Source organism: Piliocolobus tephrosceles, chromosome 3 (genome assembly GCF_002776525.5).
Source record: "Piliocolobus tephrosceles isolate RC106 chromosome 3, ASM277652v3, whole genome shotgun sequence".
In the NCBI taxonomy this organism is placed as follows: domain Eukaryota; kingdom Metazoa; phylum Chordata; class Mammalia; order Primates; family Cercopithecidae; genus Piliocolobus; species Piliocolobus tephrosceles.
The window spans coordinates 37,470,257-37,488,722 of NC_045436.1; the positions used below are offsets into that span (position 1 = coordinate 37,470,257).

Consider the following 18,466-nt stretch of genomic DNA (forward strand, 5'->3'; position numbering starts at 1 on the left):
TCTTACACTTGCCATACTACCTCTAGCTATAGGTGCTTACCCCTCCCTGCCCCAAACCTAGCTCAGTCATTCATTCAGAGAATGAACCCACAGACTAAGTGGGTTCTCTGAACCCACATACTAAGTGAAAAACCTTAAGATTCTTAACATTCTTTGAACACTGCAGCATTTACCATAGTTGCAGTTTTGCTTTGTTTTGTCTCATTATCTTGCTCACTATGCTGTGAACTCCAGCCATGAGACAGACACAAGACTTAGTTTAGCTTATGTTAGGCAACTAAGTGACTATTATATTGAATGAATGAGAGTGTCTGTGGCAGACTAAAAAAACCATATAAATCTGCATTTGTTATAATTATGTATCCTAGGTAGAATATAATTGTAGAGATACTTGAGACAATAAAGTGTAGGATAGAATCACAGAGATACATATGTATCAATACAGATGTTCACTGCTAGGAATGATAACCACACATGGATCAAATGGACAATTATTAAAGATGGATTGGCTCTTAAAAAGGCCTTATGTAATGAAGTTAAGAAACAGGGCCCAAACGATAGACACATACTGAAAAGCATGTGCTCTATATATTCAGATGGAAAATCCTGTGAATATGTTACTACTCAGTTAGTAAGTCAAGTATTTTAAGGCTGTGTACTAAAAGAATTTTCAATGATGAAGTCATAGTCCCTTGTTAAGTGTATTTGGGTTGGAGTAATCAACAAAGAGCATTTGAAGCAGTTTCTTTCGTAAATGTTATGATACATAACTTTTGTCAGTTTTCCATAGGGTTCAAATCATTTTGGTAAGGAGGAAAAAACCTAGTAGCTTTCTTGAAAGCACAGTCCATTGAAGATCCTTTGATATTTGTGTTTTCAGCTCTGTTTCATTATTTCATATTTTAGGAAAATAAAGCATAGGACATGAGAAGGAGAGTAAGATACGGAAGTCCTGAGAGGGTTTGGGAAAAGGAAGTAAAACCCATGTCTTATGTTTCTTCCAGTATGCCCCCTGATGACTGCCTGGCCTCACTATAATGTCACAGATTATGAGAGCAGTTCTTAACCAAGTGGAGCCACTGGCAGTAGTGTATTAACTTGTCGTCAAGCTGCTCCTGGTGAATTCCCAGAAATAAAGTGTATCACAGTACACAATTAGCTGCATAGTCTGTCTCTTCTTTCTGCGAGTCTGCAGTGGCTCTAGTGTGGATTTCATATGCGCATCACACATTTGCATACTGAAATAGCTAAGAAAACATCTTAGAGATATTTAAACTGCCAGTATTTCTTGCTTTGTATATAGAGAACTCTATTTTATTTTTTTGTAAAATGAAGACCAAGACTTCCTTAGGTTCAAATCCCATCTACCTTAAGTGACCTTGGGGTCACTTAAAACTGTGTGCCTCTTTCCTCATCTGTAAAATAGAGACAATAATAGTACCTTCTGCAGAAAGTTGTTAACCCGTTTCGTTGAGTTAGTGTAAGAAAAACACCTAGGAAGAATGCCTGACATATAGTGAGTTTCCTTCCCTGTATACATTGTATTCTTAAGAAAACATCTTTTTGAAAAGGAGTTGCTTATACAAACTGGAATAAAGTTTGCAGCATCTTTGATAGTGGGCACTGAAAGAGCATTCAGTTCAGTTTAAAATCTAGTGTTTATTTTTGCTTTGTACATTTGGTTTAAAATATTGCCATGTGCATTTCTTGAAAATATTACCTCTTCCTCTTTCTAGTTGTACATATTTTCCTACAAATTAAGCAGTTTCACTTATTAGTCAAATGGATTTGTCATTTTTTATTGACTTGCCTGTCCTTCCCTCCTGAGTTGGGAGTGCTTTCAGGATAGATACTACATCTTGCTCAAATTTGCATCTTTTTTGCTTAGTGCTTGGCTTTTAGTAACCCTGGACAAATATTTCTAAAATGTGGTAGATCTAGATCTAAAAATATAACATTTGAATCACTGCTTAATTTTTTCTTCCTCTTGTTTTATTGTTTAGAAAATGGAGAATCATTATATGACTCAGGATTCATTTGGATGAGGTTGATAATATAATGGAATTTGGAGTTAGAGGCTCACATGAATTGCTCTCAGTCACTAGCTTTTTCTGTGCTACTATATATAATACACAGACATTGTGAATCTCACAAAGTTAAAGTGTTTGAAATAAATGGATTGGTAGGGGTTAAATTACATCTTAGTCTAACAAAATCTGTTTATTGCAATGGTTTAATAAAAGTCAGGTGACTAAAAATATCTTAGAAAATACCACTTGATTTTAATCATTGCTGTTTATGTTGTGATCGTGATGATTAACATGTCTTCATTTAACTTCTCTTGAAAACTATTCCAAGTTTATTCCAAGTTTTTTTTTTTTTTTGAGATGGAGCTTTGCTCTGTCATCCAGGCTGTAGTGCAGTGGCACGATCTCGGCTCACTGCATCCTCTGCCTCCTGGGTTTGAGCAGTTCTCTGCCTCAGCCTCCCAAGTAGCTGAGATTACAGGCGCCCACCACCATGCCTGGCTAATTTTTTTTGTATTTTTAGTAGAGATGGGGTTTTACCATCTTGGCCAGGCTGATCTTGAACTCCTGACCTTGTGATCCGCGTGCCTTGGCCTCCCAAAGTGCTGGGATTATAGGCATGAGCCACTGCACCCGGCCCTAAGTTCTTTTTTAATATGCTGTGTTGTCTGTTGATGGAATAACTTTAAAGCAAAGGTTTAAAATGAAGAAAGGAATGTGTGTGTCTTTATCTCATGAACTAAAAGATACTGAAATTTTAAGATTACACTAAAGTTCAGCATCCTTTTGCTAGCTTTGAATTTATATTCTTTTGGTAGATTTAGACTATTCCTCATAGGATTTTTTCATATTGTATAATTATGAACATACATTGAGTCATAAACTTAGATTTTAAGGAACCTAAGATTTAGCTTTAAAAAGTGGTCTCAATTTACCATGTCGCAATTCTTAACAGACCACAGGTATATGCACTTGTTCCGATCCAGAGCAGTTCTTAATTTTAGTTATAATTCATATTTGTTTAGTAGTCATCATTCCATCATTACATACTCTGCCTTCATGCAACTGGTGGGAAACTAACGATATTCATTCCACATAAAGGAGTTTTTAGAATCATGTATTAAATGTGACAAACTTTCTTTTTTCTTTTCTTGTCCTTTTCTTTTCTTTTTTCTTTTTTTCTGTTCAGTTCTGTTTTTTTTTTTTTTTTTTTTGAGATGGAGTCTAGCTCTGTCGCCCAGGCTAGATTGCAGTGGTGCAATCTCGGCTCACTGCAACCTCCACCTCCTGAGTTCAAGCAATTCTCCTGCCTCAGCCTCCCGAGTAGCTGGGATTACAGGTGCGCACCACCATACCCGGCTAAGTTTTGTATTTTTAGTAGAGTCGGGGTTTCACTGTGTTGGCCAGGGTGGTCTCAAACTCCTGACCTCAAGTGATCCACCCGCCTCGGCCTCCCAGAATGCTGAGATTACAGGCGTGAGCCACCATGCCTGGCAAAAGTTAGTTTTCAAACATTTAGAGGTCTCAAGTGTTTCGAGGTAAATATTTTTTAAATCATGTGCTAAAATGAATTTTAAGAAAGTAAATCTGTAAATAAAATATTTCTATGAGAAGAATGTTGAAAAGATAGCAGAGTGCTTCTATCAGTCTTACAGTTCACTGCACATAAAAGAAATATACATTAGATACATTTTCAAGTTAAGTTGTCTTGAAAATATTTACTGAACCTTCAGAGTCTTTTGGAATCTCCTAAATAGGTAGGGAATCATGTAAGTATTTGCTAGTCATAGAATTCTTGATTTTTTTTTTAAAGCAAATAATGCAATTTGTTGAAGTATATATATGTATACAGGAATTGCTTTAAAATGTAAATTAATGTTTTAAAAATGAATAGGCTCAAGCTTGTAATCCCAGCACTTTGGGAGGCTGAGACGGGTGGATCACGAGGTCAGGAGATCGAGACCATCCTGGCTAACCCGGTGAAACCCCGTCTGTACTAAAAAATACAAAAAACTAGCCGGGCGAGGTAGCGGGCACCTGTAATCCCAGCTACTCGGGAGGCTGAGGCAGGAGAATGGCGTAAACCTGGGAGGTGGAGGTTGCAGTGAGCTGAGATCCGGCCACTGCACTCCAGCCTGGGCGACAGAGCGAGACTCCGTCTCAAAAAAAAAAAAAAAAAAATGAATAGAATCCTCTTTTTAAAATGTAGTGAGCACCTGATTACTATGTTCTTCCCTATTCACTTGACAGCCATGTCAAACACTTGACAAAGAGTAAGCAAGCTACATAAAAGCAAAGAATTGATTAAAGATCACCATGAGGCACACTTGCTAGAGCAAGAACCCAGTGTTATTTTTGTTTCTCACTGGCCTAGCACCAAAACAAAATAGGTGCTCAATAAATATTTTCCAATTAGTGAAATCAGTTTGAATTCACAGACTTTGATTCATAACTAGAGTTTTAAAAGATTGGTTCAAGTTATGCCTTGTCATTTTGAATTCTTCTGGAAAATTAGTAAGATGCTTGATGAGAAGAGATGCCTATATTTTAAAAAGTGCAGTAAGTATGAATCTGGACTTTCTGTATCTGCCAGCCAAATGTTGGCTGACATTTTAATATATTTATATATATTTAATATGTTTTAATATATTTTTCTAGGCTTTTCTCTAAGCATACACAGTGCGCACGCACATAAAATGTATGCTTTTTTTCAAAAGGACTGTACCTTATGTTGTGTTACCGAATCTCACTTACCTTCTAGTTTTACAGTCACCCTTCTATAGTCACCTAGCTCTATACATGATGAGCAGTTTCTGAGACTTCAAATGCTCTATACTGAAGTCTGTTCTTTAGAAAGGAGGCTTTGAGTCTGGGGACCAGACAGTAGAGGTGTGGGGAGAAAGGGCTGGGGTAGAACAAGATGAAAATTTTCTTAGTGAGCCATACCTTTTTGAATAGGAGAGGTTCTTTCAGCCACATGTTGGCAAGAATCGGTGAGTTGTGTACTCACCTATTGCCCCGAGTAACTTTTTGGATTGTTTTTTCATGAACTTTTTCTGGGAATGTACAGTTTCAATGAATGTTTTCTACACTATTTCCCTACCCCATATATTCAGGAGCACAACTTGCTTGTATGTATGATTTCTAGTGTGAATGCCTGCTCAAACAGAAAGTCCCCTTGTTTGTCAGTGTTTGTAACTCAAATAAAAATCAACAGTCTTCCCACTCACACAGTAAAGTTCTCCTAGTGCAGAAAGACACATAATGCCCTAAAATGGAATGATGAGTCATGACAGGAAGTATTTTGAAGAAATTTAACAATAAGTTAATGTAGTCCCAGCTACTGGGGAGGCTGAGGCAGGAGAATGGTGTGAACCCGGGAGGTGGAGCTAGCAGTGAGCTGAGATCCGGCCACCGCACTCCAGCCTGGGCGACAGAGCGAGACTCCGTCTCAAAAAAAAAAACAATAAGTTAAATAACATTTTAACTCTAGTATTAAATGTTTCAATTAGGAGAAATAGCATCACATGGGTTATCCCCTAATGAACCTTGTAAGACCAGTGACTAGAAGTCTAATAGAGCTATTAATCCTGCAAGTTAATAATAGTCATATTTCCATTTACATCTCAGGTCCACAGGTGATAATTTCCTTCTTCCCTCTCAACACTTACCAAACTTCTGTTTTTTAAACACAGAAGCAAGACCATGTCATTTATGAACTCTCAGACTATTTAAATAACTTCTCCATTTTCTGACCCACTCCACCCAATTTGGCAATTGATATGTAGTCCAGTATTGCTTTCTATTTGTTTCTTGTCTTTGTGGGGTTTTTTTGTTTTTTGAGACGGAGTTTTGATCTTTTTGCCCAGGCTGGAGTGCAATGGCACGATCTCAGCCCACTGCAACCTCCACCTTCCGGGTTCAAGCGATTCTCCTGCTTCGCCTGTTTTTGTGGTTTTTGTTGTTGTTTTGTTTTGTTTTTGGTAGTTTTTGTTTGTTTGTTTTTGAGACAGAGTCTTGCCTTATCACCCAGGCTGGAGTAGAGTGCTATAATCATAGCTCACTGCAACCTCAAACTTCAGGGCTCAAATGATCGTCCTGCCCCAGCCTCTCAAGTAGCTAGGGCTACAGGTGCGCATCACCACGCCCAGGTAATTTTTTTTCATTATTTGTAGAAATGGGGTCTTGCTGTATTGCCCAGGCTGGTCTTGAACTCGTAGCCTCAAATGATCCTCCTGCCTCAGCCTCCCAAGCTCTGGGATTACAGGTGTGAGCCACCATACCCAGGCTCGTTTCTTATCTTGTCACCTGGATTTTAAGTATCTTGTGGGAGGGAGGTAATTATAATGTTTTTGTTTGCCCTTGGTAGCATTTCACAGATATTGGGACATAGGAGGTGACTTATTTCTTGATTGATTGTTTTTAACCTAAAATTTTCTCTCAGTTTCTGTCACCTTTCCCCCGTCACCAGGCCTTTGCCTCAGATTTCCCAGATGTAGTAGAAGCATAGTTAGATGGACCTAAAATAATGATTCAATAAACTGAATAATCAAATTTAGTTGCAGTTTACAAACATGCTTATTTGCAAAATGTAACACTTTTTTCTTCTTTAGCAATGTCTCGTGTTTTAGCTTAACTTAACATATCTGATGGAAATCAGTAAGAATTATTGATCTTGGGACCAGAGACCAAGGTTCTAAATACAGCTAGCTATATAAGCCTGAGCAAGACACTTAATTCTGTAACTACTTTTCTTACCTGTTAAATACACCTACCATTTCTAGGGTATCTCTTATGTGCTAGGCATTTTCTGTGTCCTCACAGTGACTCTGTAGTTTAGGTGGGTAAGGTAGGTGCTTATCACTACTGTTTTATGAAAAGAGAAAACTGAAACTCGTAAAGGTCAAGCACCTGACATTACACTGTGGTAGTGGCAAAACTTGTGCTTAAATCCAGGCTTCTCTGGTTCCATTGCTTGTGTTCATTCCATAAACAAAGAGGAATTAGATGACATCCAAAATCACTCTGTGGCTTCCTGCTTTTAATGTTTTTTGCTGATTCAGTAGCTATACCTTTTTTTTAGTCTTCAACTCTCTTCTCAAAATTTTTTATCATGACTAATCACTAATTTAGGAAATTAATCCCAGAATTTTAAACAGTTCTTGAAATGAGTACAAGATTAATATATAACACCTTTGGAAAATTCTTCTCAAGTCAGGCAAATATATTTGAAAATCACAAACAGCAGCAATAAATATGGATTTGTGTAAAGAAAGCAGAAGAGTGAATAGGGTTTAGGCCTTATATTGAGGGAAATTTGATTTCATTCTTTCTCCATATTAAATTCTTTCCTGGGTCATATTTGTGGTTTCATTTTTCTTGAAGTCACACTTACATTACTTTTTTTCCATGATATCTGTCTTCCTTTACTGAAAGTATTACTATAAGAAATTCACAATGAAATTTTGAGAGGAAACTTACGAATTCCAGATGCTTATTGGTAGTTTATTTTGGATTTTAAGCATGAAAGATTCATTGCTTTCTAGATAAATCAGTAAACTCCACAGTGACTTGCTAACTTTGTTGTCAAATTATTGCACCGATGCTGGGTGTCTATGAAAAAGTAGAGGATGTTGACTTAGTATTAGTCTGACAGCTATGTAACAATATACATTTTAGAGGAATGAATAAAACCCCCATATTATTCTGTGGCTGGTATAAATAGAACTCTTAACTTGCATTATTGGGTACAAATTATGTATGTATGTTTATTTATATATTTGTAGATAAATACATTTGTGCACGTGTCCATCAGATGACTAATGTCACTCAATCTGAAGGAATGAAAAAACTTTCACTGTTTGAACTAATACTGCAGTTGATTTGTGTCAAATCATCAGAGGCTGCATCTTTGTGAGGAGAGTTTTAAATAGCTTACACTTCAAGATTTAAAACTTCTGGCCAGGCACAGTGGCGTACCCCTGTAATCCCAGCACCTTGGGAGGCTGAGGCGGGCGGATTATTTGAAGCCAGGAGTTCGAGACTAGCCCGGCCAACATGGTGAAACCCCATCTCTACTAAAAATAGAAAAATTAGTGGAGCGTGGTGGCGCACAACTGTAATCCCAGCTACTCAGGAGGGTGAGTCAGAATCTCTTGAACCCAGGAAGTGGAGGTTGCGATGAGCCGAGATTGCACCACTGCACTCTAGCCTGGGCAACCAAGTAAGACTCTGTCTTTAAAAAAAAAAAAAAAGTACTACTTCTGTAATTATACTTATATTAAAATTTATTTAAAAGCAGTCAGCTATAATATTTTGATTTGCAGCTTGATTTACAGAGGTTGGGATTATATATATTACTATAAACATCCCCTTCCCCCAAAAAGTAAGTTTAAGTAAGATTATCTATTACAATATTTAGTGTTTGGGATTGTTTTCTAAGGCACTAGTGTCATAGTATTTGTTTACTTAGATGGTAGTTTTGAACTAAAGCTGGCTCATCTTGTTTTATTTTACATGTTCTCAAAAATTTTTTAGAACTAATTTCAGTATGAGTTCTAACAGTCAGATGTTTGTGTATATTACATTACACTATGCTCTTGTGTTAATTGACTACATTTCCAATGGAGTAAGAACAAAGTCTTAATTACTGTATATAATATTCTGTGCCCAACACAAAGTAGATGCTAAACAAATGCTTACTGAGTGAATAAATGTGGAAAATTGCTTATTGGTCAATACTGCCACCCATTTGTGTTATTGAAAATGTAAATGCTGGGCATATATACTATTTCAGTTGATATCTGTAATAGAACAGGTTTATTAGTTTGCCAGTTTTAATAAGCAAACCTTTTAATAAGCACTCACATCCCAGAAAGTTAATGACAATGAGTTAGTGAAATTTCAAAAAGTATTTCAGTTTCAACATGGTTGGCGTTCCTTTCATGGATGTTGAAATTTTGAACTGTCTGTAATTTTGAACTGTCTGTAATCTAAATTCTGTGCTTAGGGCAAGACAGCTAACTGTGGTGGTTTCCTAGTCCTTTCCAGAGTACAGTGTTGTCATGATAATAGTAAAATCACTGACATAGGAATATAAACACATTCTCCTACTCTTATAAAATGGAAGTGTATTTTTAAATCTTAGCAAGGTAATGAAAAGAACTAATAGTATTCATAGTATTTTCCACTAATTATAAACTTTTTAGTTGAGTTAAGCTTTTTAATACCGATTGTAATATATGTTTATGCTTTAGAAAAATAATGCTGTGGTTTCTGATATTTGCTTGTATGGCCAATTCAAAAATATTAATTATTTGTTTTGTGTCATTTTCTGGATGCCCTAGAAATAAAGTTGAATAAGATGTGAATCTTTAGGGAGGAGATAGGGGAGAAAGATGTATAAAAATAATGACAGTGAACTATGATAACTGCATTAATAGAAGAACTATATATAAGATGGAAATAATGAACTCTTGAGAGTCAAGGTGAGGTAAAGTACTCTATTAACTACTTCATCCTTTATGTTGACATTTTGTACAAAGATAAATATTTCTCTGAAGATACATGATTCACTTAAGACCATTTGTTTATATTTTTCTCACTGTATGTACATTATTTTTTGTTTCTGCTCACAACCACAACTGGCCTTTCTAAAAATTTAAGTCATCCCAATTATTTGCTCAGAGAGAGCCATTTCTCTAGTAGGAGCTCACAGGTTAATGATTCTATGGCATCATTCCCCAGAGGCAAAGACATCATCATATATTTGTGCTGGTTTTTTTCCTCGTTACTGCTGACTTCTATGCTAGCACACTAGTTCCACTTCTACACCTAGCACAGTGGAGTTGTGATGAGATGAGCATTGGATCTGAGTTAGCAGATGGATTTTATTCCAGGACCTTATTCTTGGTCATTCTCTTTGCTAATGGAATTTCAATAATGCTTCTAGGTTGTCAGTCAACACAAGAATTAATTTTTTGTAGAATGGGAGAAATGATTGCCTAGCTGAAATTACATTAAAATTTACTTTATTGTAATGAAAATATATTTAATATAGTGAAATAGTAATTCTAAAAATACAGATGACAAACATAACCATTTTCTTAGCTGTTTGGTTGACTAACTTAGCTATTTGGTTTCTTAGTTATTTGGTTGACCTTCTTCCCAGTGAACTTACTACTTAATATTTTAGTATAAGGCATAAAATACTTAAAAGAAACTTATTTAACAGAGATAATAGACTAATCTAAAGTTTAAAATGTTTCTTGTCACAGAGATAAGATAAATACAGACACAAACCAACAAAGATTTTTAAATATTATGTTACTAAAAACTTAAATCTGAATAAAGTTTCAAACTATATTTTAACCAAGAGTGGTATAAATAGAAATGCGAGAATGATTTTATTTGCTTTGTTCCTTTATAGATTATGATGACAGTAATATAATAGATCACAGTTTTCCTTGATAGTACGTCAGAGAATGTTGAAAGTCATTTTTATTCTGTTAATTTGAAATTCAGTTAGAGGCTTGGTTGACTAGCTTTGCTTGACAAGTTCTTCACAGTTTAAATTAACATCATAAGATATTAGGGAGAATTGTTTAAATACTTGGGAAGACAAGGTCTTCATTAGTACTTATAAACATATGCATTTCTCACTTAAAGGATAAACAAATTAATAAAAATCTTTCCCAAGTGGGAACCATGGTAGATGGAGGGGAGGATATGTGGTAGTAGAAAGACTTCTCAGTGTAGACTTTTTTGTATATCATTTTGATGTTTGAAGCATACAAACCTGGTAATAAAACATGAATCTACAGGACAGTACCCCCATATAAACAATATTTGTGGGGAACAGGTTTTCCTGTAACTCACAGCCCTAAGTAGGAGCCATATAATCATGCGAGCATGTCCTTTGAATATACAAAGTTAAGACGTATTTCTTTAGGTTTTGAGACAGTATCCCCTACTTCATTAAAGTTGGTCTCTTCTTAACTGAGTAGACTTAACTTGAAAAAGTTAGTTCAACTAGAAATAGGGCATGATTTCAGTTGAAGCCAAAGTATATACTATTATAGCACTAGTATTACACCTGTCTTATGAAAAGCTTGTTACCCCTGACAAATTCTGAATGAAATTTTAGGTGTTCTGATAGTCCAGAACATTGAGGAAAATCACCTTTTTCCCCTTTCCTAAATCTTGAGTCCTCAGAACTTCTAACAAAAGGGTTTATGGGTCCATTCCTAACAATTAGATTTTTTGTTTTTTTGCTTCCCTTCTAAGTAAGATTATTTAGATAACTAACTTCTACTGAGTACATATACATATTGTTCCTGAGGGTAAGAATTAGTTTAAGAGCCAGGTAGGAGATTTTTTTTTAAAAGATAAGTAGACAGTAGAATATAATTTCTAGAAAACTCAAGATGTACATCTTCATAAAATTTTACGTTATCTTACTTTCATTTATATTTTAAAGTAAAAGATGTTGCATTGACATAATGTCTTAGTTATAAAGGTAAACATTTTTGTTTTTAAAATTATGATACTACTTTATGCAGTATTTAGAACCATTTTACTAAAGAAAGCCATTTACCACCATAGCAGAGAGTATTAAAATATTAGTAAGTCCAAATGGTGGTTTTGTTTTTCTGGAGAAACTTGCTTCGAATAGTGGTAACTATAGGCACACAATTTACTTGTAATAAAGAACAGTAATGGGGAGGGTAGGAGTAAATTAACTAGACCCTTAACAATGGGCTTTTCTAGTTCAAGGAATCTTATAATTGTCCCTGAAGCTAGTTGTGAAGGAAGTTGCAAGGTGAAATATCTAGATTTGTGTAGTAGTCATTCCAGGAAAAATGTTGCCTTCTGGCAAACTTTGGCACCTTTATTATGTAAAATGCCTTTTTAATGATAAGCAATATAGATTGTCAAAATAATTTTGGAGACAGAAGTCCAGTGCCTCCTGTTTACTCCAGATTAAATTAGCAAATAAAAGTAAGCCTCTCCAGCGAGCCCAGTGTTTGCTCTTTTGGGGAGAAAATAGCCTTTTGGCCAAACTTTACACACTTAGGTAGTACTAGTTTGTTAATCTTAAAAAGATATTCTCATGTTTAGTAAGAATTGATGAAGCGTGTGGCCATTTTCCTGAAAATTACTATGTTTTAAAGGATTGAATTGGAAAAGCATAGGGGATGTTTTTATTAAATCAATACCAAAATATGCAGGTTGAAATATAAGTTAGATTACATAATTTCTGCAAATGCTATCGGCTCCAAACCAGTTTACTTTATTGTCGTCAACCCCAAAGAATTATTAATTTCTCTCTTTGGGATTGCCTGTTTTGTACCATCCAAGCTACTTGAAAAATCTGATTAGTCTGTGCCAGGACTACGGTAGGATGACAGTTAGTGAAAATAGCATGCTTTGCCTCTGTTGAGGGGGACCATATGAAAATATATCCTATTTTCAAAATGTTTCTGAAAAGATTTATTTGTGGAAATGTTCCTTGCTATTTAAAACTCTTCAAAAATGCAGGTTTTACAAAATACAAAAATAACCTCCTGAAAGTTTGAAAGGGGAGAGGGGGCTGTCGTGTGGGGGCGGTCTCATTTGCTGCCCACATCCTCCCTCTGTTCAGTGCGTTGTGTGCTTACGGGTTCCCTGGAGCGGATCACCGTATAATTGATGTGCAGTCTGCATTGCTGAATCCTGGACTGCACCATTCTGTGTTCAAGGGAAGATGTAATCTGATCCCTCTGCTGCTGAGGGAGGAATCTGTTCAGTCAAGGCTTTGACAGGGCATAGTCTCCGCCAATAATCTTCTCCGTTCTCTCTCATTATTCCCTCGAGTTCTTCTCAGTCAAGCTGCATGTATGTATGTGTGTCCCGAGAAGCGGTTTGATACTGAGCTGCATTTGCCTTTACTGTGGAGTTTTGTTGCCGGTTCTGCTCCCTAATCTTCCTTTTCTGACGTGCCTGAGCATGTCCACATTAGAATCTGTGACATACCTACCTGAAAAAGGTTTATATTGTCAGAGACTGCCAAGCAGCCGGACACACGGGGGCACAGAATCACTGAAGGGGAAAAATACAGAAAATATGGGTTTCTACGGCACATTAAAAATGATTTTTTACAAAGTAAGTAATCTGTTTTCTTCCTATGCTGTGTGATTGTGTGTCTATGCCTGCCTGAGAAGGAAAATCTGTATCATCAGAGATGGCTGCAGTATCCTCTAATTTTGGTGGGTGGCTGGATGTCTGGTATTCTGTTTTATATCATGAATGTAAGCAAATAATGGAAAAACTGTGAGCTGGAAAAAGCTTTAAATTTAAGATTAAATGTATATTTTAATCTGAGAATTTTTCACTAAAAATATATTCAGACTTTAGAAATGTGGCTCCGTTAAATGCTGACCTGGAAATACTCTATCCTTAGTTGGCTTTTAGTAAACCTTTTGCCTTCAATTTTTCTATACCTTATATATAGTTTTTATTTTTTTATTAGTTGACTCTTTAAAAGTATAGAATCATGAGACTATTTGGGATTTATATTTAAAGAGATCATGTTGACTTTCCGTACCCCTCAAAAATTGCAGAATTAATTTTTGGTTCTGAAGTCAGTATTTTCAGTAAACAGAACAATATTTAAAAGACTTCTATAGTCATACAGAAAGTGCTTTCCTTTATAAAATATTTGAAAATAAAATCCTTTCTCAGTGGTTTCCTTGATACACATTTTGGGCATGTTTATTCATTGAAGGATTTCTAAGATGGAAATAAAGTTTGCTTTTAGTGGCAAATGGTATTTGCACCAATGTTTTTTACAAGGTATCCTGGGAAGTTCTGAAAACCAGTATTACAAACTTAATTAGAATAAATATCAAACTTTCTCCTAATTATGAAGATAAGAATTTGAGGAAGTTATCAGAAAACTAGATTGTAACATAGTCTGTACTGACTGACCTTCCTGATGGATTCATTTGCATGTATGTGTATATATGTGTATCTATAAATTATACACATGGAAACACGTGGCTACCTGTATACTTCAGCTTTTATATTTATGTTTGCTTTTTAATAAAATTATTTGGAGAAAGAAAATAATGGTTTCTGAGAGGAATCACTTTAAAACAATGTAATCAGTACAGAAACTTCTGAAGGGAAGAAACCAGCCAGACCAATTCCATTTCTTTCCAGTAGGTATGTCATGAACTAAGGTATAAATTGTAGATGAGCTTGTTGTACCCTCACCTCTAGCCCCTAGTTCGTAAAATCATCCCAGTATTTTAGAAAACTCTTCGTGATGACAAAAACATGGTCTTTATTATTCAGTGTGGCTCTAAAACATTTTTAGTCTCTTCAGTATTTATATTGTATCATGCTATGTTGTGATGTTCCCATGTAAGGCAAGAGGTAGGAAAATAAGGCTGCTGCAAGGCAAGGATTTTTACCTCCTTATAAACAGGATAGCTCGCTATCACTCTGGAGTGTTTTTCCTCCTATAACTTGCAGTAATACAGTGATTAATTAGTGGACACAAATCTTAAAAAGGGGTTGTTGAAATGGAAAAAGTTGAATCTGATTAGATTTTATTTTCTCGTTTTAAAATATACATATAATCATATAAGAATATTTCAATATTGATGTTGACAAGATACAATTCTGAATATATTGATAGTATAGCATGGCATAATGAAACACCTTAAAATGTAGATTTTAGATACACTTTATAGAGAGGCATAACTGATTCTTTTAAAACCTTTCTGTTGTTGCTTTTCAAGTTAGAATATTTTGTCCTGAGTATCTGTCAATAGAGCTATATTCTGTATATATATCAACTGATGACTTTTTCCCTCAGCGTTATTATACTGTTTCCAGATTTCTCTTATTATTGATTTACTTTTTAAAACTGTCCTTATTGCCCATATTTATTGCTTTATGCTTTATCACTATTCAAGATTATTTATCCTGCTCTTTACCCTTTTATAATGGTATGAGTGTTTAAAATTGAGTTTGTTACTTTCATACTTATTTCTGATTTTACAATTTTGAATTTTGTTTATCTTTATTAAAAACATGTTTTTAAAGAAAAATGAAGATTCACGAGGAAGGCACGTTAAATATGATTCTTTTCTGTGGGGATTAACATGAGATTTTTCCCTATGTTGGTTATTAAATTGGAAAACATGAAAGATGTATTACCTCAAGGAATATATGAATATATATATATATATATATAAATGAATATCAGTTTTCAAATCATCACACATTGTTCTTCTGGATAAAATATTAGGGGGAAAAATTCACCTTTCCATTCCATTCAGAGGAAAACAAAGTAGAACAAATAGAAGAAACTATGAAACATTTATTTTATATATGTAATTACAGTTGTAGGCATATGAAAATTTAAGAATTTAAAATATTAACCATGCTGACTCAAGATTTAGACGATTTTTAAAAAACATATCTTGTTTGTTTTACCTTATAGATGAAAAGAAAGTTGGACCATGGTTCTGAGGTCCGCTCTTTTTCTTTGGGAAAGAAACCATGCAAAGTCTCAGAATATACAAGGTAATATTAAATATAATGATTGATTATGTCATGATTCTCAGTTTTTTAGAGTTGATTCTGAAAGTGTTTTAGTTTATTCTTGTAGAATAATAATGTTACTAGTACAGTTGACTGTTTAACACATTTTGAGATTACTGGAAATTGAGAACTATATCATTTTAAATAAGAAGAGGAATACCACCTTAGTTTATGTTTTATTACTAATACATTTGAAGTATGACATAAGCAGAAATTATGAACAAAAATTTAAAATTACAATTTTTAAGGAATTCTAAAAAGTAAACCATAAAATATGAATATGAGCCCCTGTGTCTGGTTACTATAGCAACAGCTGTTCTAAGGTAGACATTTATGTATGGAAATTTGAAGATATGTTTATTAGCAGTGAAATAAAACAACTAACTAAATCTTATTTCATGAAATTAATATGTTAGAAATTTTCTTTTATGGGCTTGGTAGGTCTTAAGTTTTTAACACATACACTTCCATACCAGTAGAATAGTTTCCATAACAACTAAATATAATTGTAATCTTTTTCTATTTCAGTCCCCATCATTTTTGAATTTTACATCAGTATAAAACTTTTCCCACTCTCACACTAATTAGGCTAACTTAAGCACAATGTCTGTTGCCCAGCCAATTAAAAGTGGCTTTGAATGTCACTTGGAATGTCGTATTTTAAAATTTAAATGACAGAAGTATCTTAGAGCTTTTTTTGGTCTTTAAAACAGAATTTTTTGTATAATTGCCAGTTTTTAAAATAAGTGATTAAAACTTAACAGTAGAAACCACAAGAACTTTATGGTTATGACATTTCTTCCTTTCTCTCAAAATATTTCGATTTAGTTATTTTTATTCTATAAGATGCAATACAATTAACATTGCTCAGATGCAATTTTTTATTGAACATTATTACAGATTGTGTCTCTTACAGAAAAATAGCTTGTTTTTATTTCAGCTGTAAAAATATTTCTTTCAAATACTCTTATGAAATTTGAAAATCATAATAATTGGAATAGTCTTACATTCAAAAAGTGAAGAGATAATACAGAAGAGAAAAATGAAGCTATCTCTTATTCAGGAGCTGCTTTTCTGTGTGATTTTTTTAATGTTAACTGTCCCCCTTCCTGTTAGTCTTTGCCTTTTGACAGTTTTACTGTGTTTTGGCACTTCCACCAGAGGGTGTGGAGGGATAGAGAGACAAGTGAAACTATTCACTTCATTTTGCTTCTCTTCTAGTCATGATAAAATATTTATTGGATGAGAAATTGGCATGTAATATTAAACTGTTAATGCTATTTTTTAAATGTATCAGTCTTCGATTACTATGGCTGATACCAGGACAAAGGTATTACATTGTTCACTTGTTTTTAAGGCGACTTAGAATAAATGAGTGCTGAGTGTTTATTACAGAGCACATTTTAGTAAAATTTGTTTTTTGTTGCTCACTTTTTATATTGACAAAGCAACTGAAAAGGCACAGGTTTTATTTTTAGCCTGTTAATACATAATTTTATTAAAGCAAAATTAGACCAAACAGCATTTTTATTTCCATGTTTTTTTGGAGACTCTTGGTTAGGAAGGTATATATTTAATATTTTGTCGTATTTTTGACATTTGCTAATAAAACTATGATTTTTCCATCAAAAATTTGTTATAAACACATCCTATTTTGGAGAAAAAGAAAAGAGAACTTACCTTTGAATTTGAGAGATAGATTTAATTGTTGAATGTTAAAGATTGTCTTCGATGTATACTATTAGAGGATTTAAAGGGGTAGATAAGAAGACTTTTCTGTAAAATCTGGTGATTGAGATACATTTTTTTAACAAAATAATGCTGGATAGAAAAAAAGCTGGAGGAGTTGTTTCATTAGTAATTTATCAGAGTTTGATTGTTAACTATTATGATGCAATTTGTAAGTGTTCTTTGAATTTAAAATAATCAACATAGCTCAATGAATTGAGTGAGAATTTCTTTTCAAATATAATTTCATTAAAGCAGACCTTCCTGCTGCTTTTTTTCCAAGGTCTTTAAAATGGATACCCAATATTTACCTTGAGTTTAGTTTAATTACATGCAGAAATTAGAAAGGAAACTAATACATCTATAATATAGTTATATATCTATATTCTTTCTGCTGTTAATTAATCATTTTTAGGGTAGTTAGACAATTTTAGAGAGATCATCTAGTCATCCTGATTTTACTGGTGGCAGAATTGAATTTCAAGTTTGTTTGAGACAGTTAAATCTCAAAATTTAAATTACTGTATAAAAATGTTTAGATGACCTTATTTAGTTTTGTATATAAGTTCTTAATGCCTGTTTTGAATAAATGTATTTCTAATCAAGACTGAGTCCTGTCAACTATTCAGACCAAGCTTTATAAATAGCAATAAAAAATTAGAAATATTATAGACAATTTTGAAGGCATCTGGGGCAAACTTAAGGAATAATGTGATTCTTGAAATTCAAAACATTTGAACATAGTATTTCTATGTATGAGTTTTTTAAAGCATTAATAAAGTATCACAACCCTTTGTATAAAGAAAATTTAAACTTTTACTTATGTCACTGAAGACCAGTCATAGGAGAAGTGGGATTTGTGTGTTCTAAGGAAATATTTTAACATTATTTGTATATATTAACAACTTGCAGTTTTGTCATGGAGGTTCTGTTATTTGGTTGCAATTAGCATTTCTGCGATAATAACAGGTGTTACCTAGGAGGGAGGAAACTTACTGTAAGAACCGCAAATAGGTTTTGTTTATCTGTGATCTCTGGGAAGAAATGTAATTAATTGAATTGGTGATTGAAATATGCCAGATCATCATTCTTTGTACTAGAATCTATTATTAATAAGC

The 18,466-nt window shown here is 34.1% G+C and overlaps 1 protein-coding gene across 7 annotated transcripts in view; it reads left to right on the forward strand.

The window, feature by feature from the left end:
- Positions 1-18,466, forward strand: part of FBXW7 (F-box and WD repeat domain containing 7) — a 216,732-nt gene that overhangs the window by 172,828 nt on the left and 25,438 nt on the right. For 6 of the 7 annotated variants that reach the window (XM_023227650.2, XM_023227608.2, XM_023227614.2 and 3 more), the window contains one exon: positions 15,520-15,602. In XM_023227650.2, coding sequence (XP_023083418.1) covers positions 15,520-15,602 — 83 coding nt within the window. Of the gene's footprint in view, positions 1-1,004; positions 1,088-15,519; positions 15,603-18,466 lie in introns of those variants that run through there. The other variant, XM_023227659.2, reaches the window with a different exon arrangement.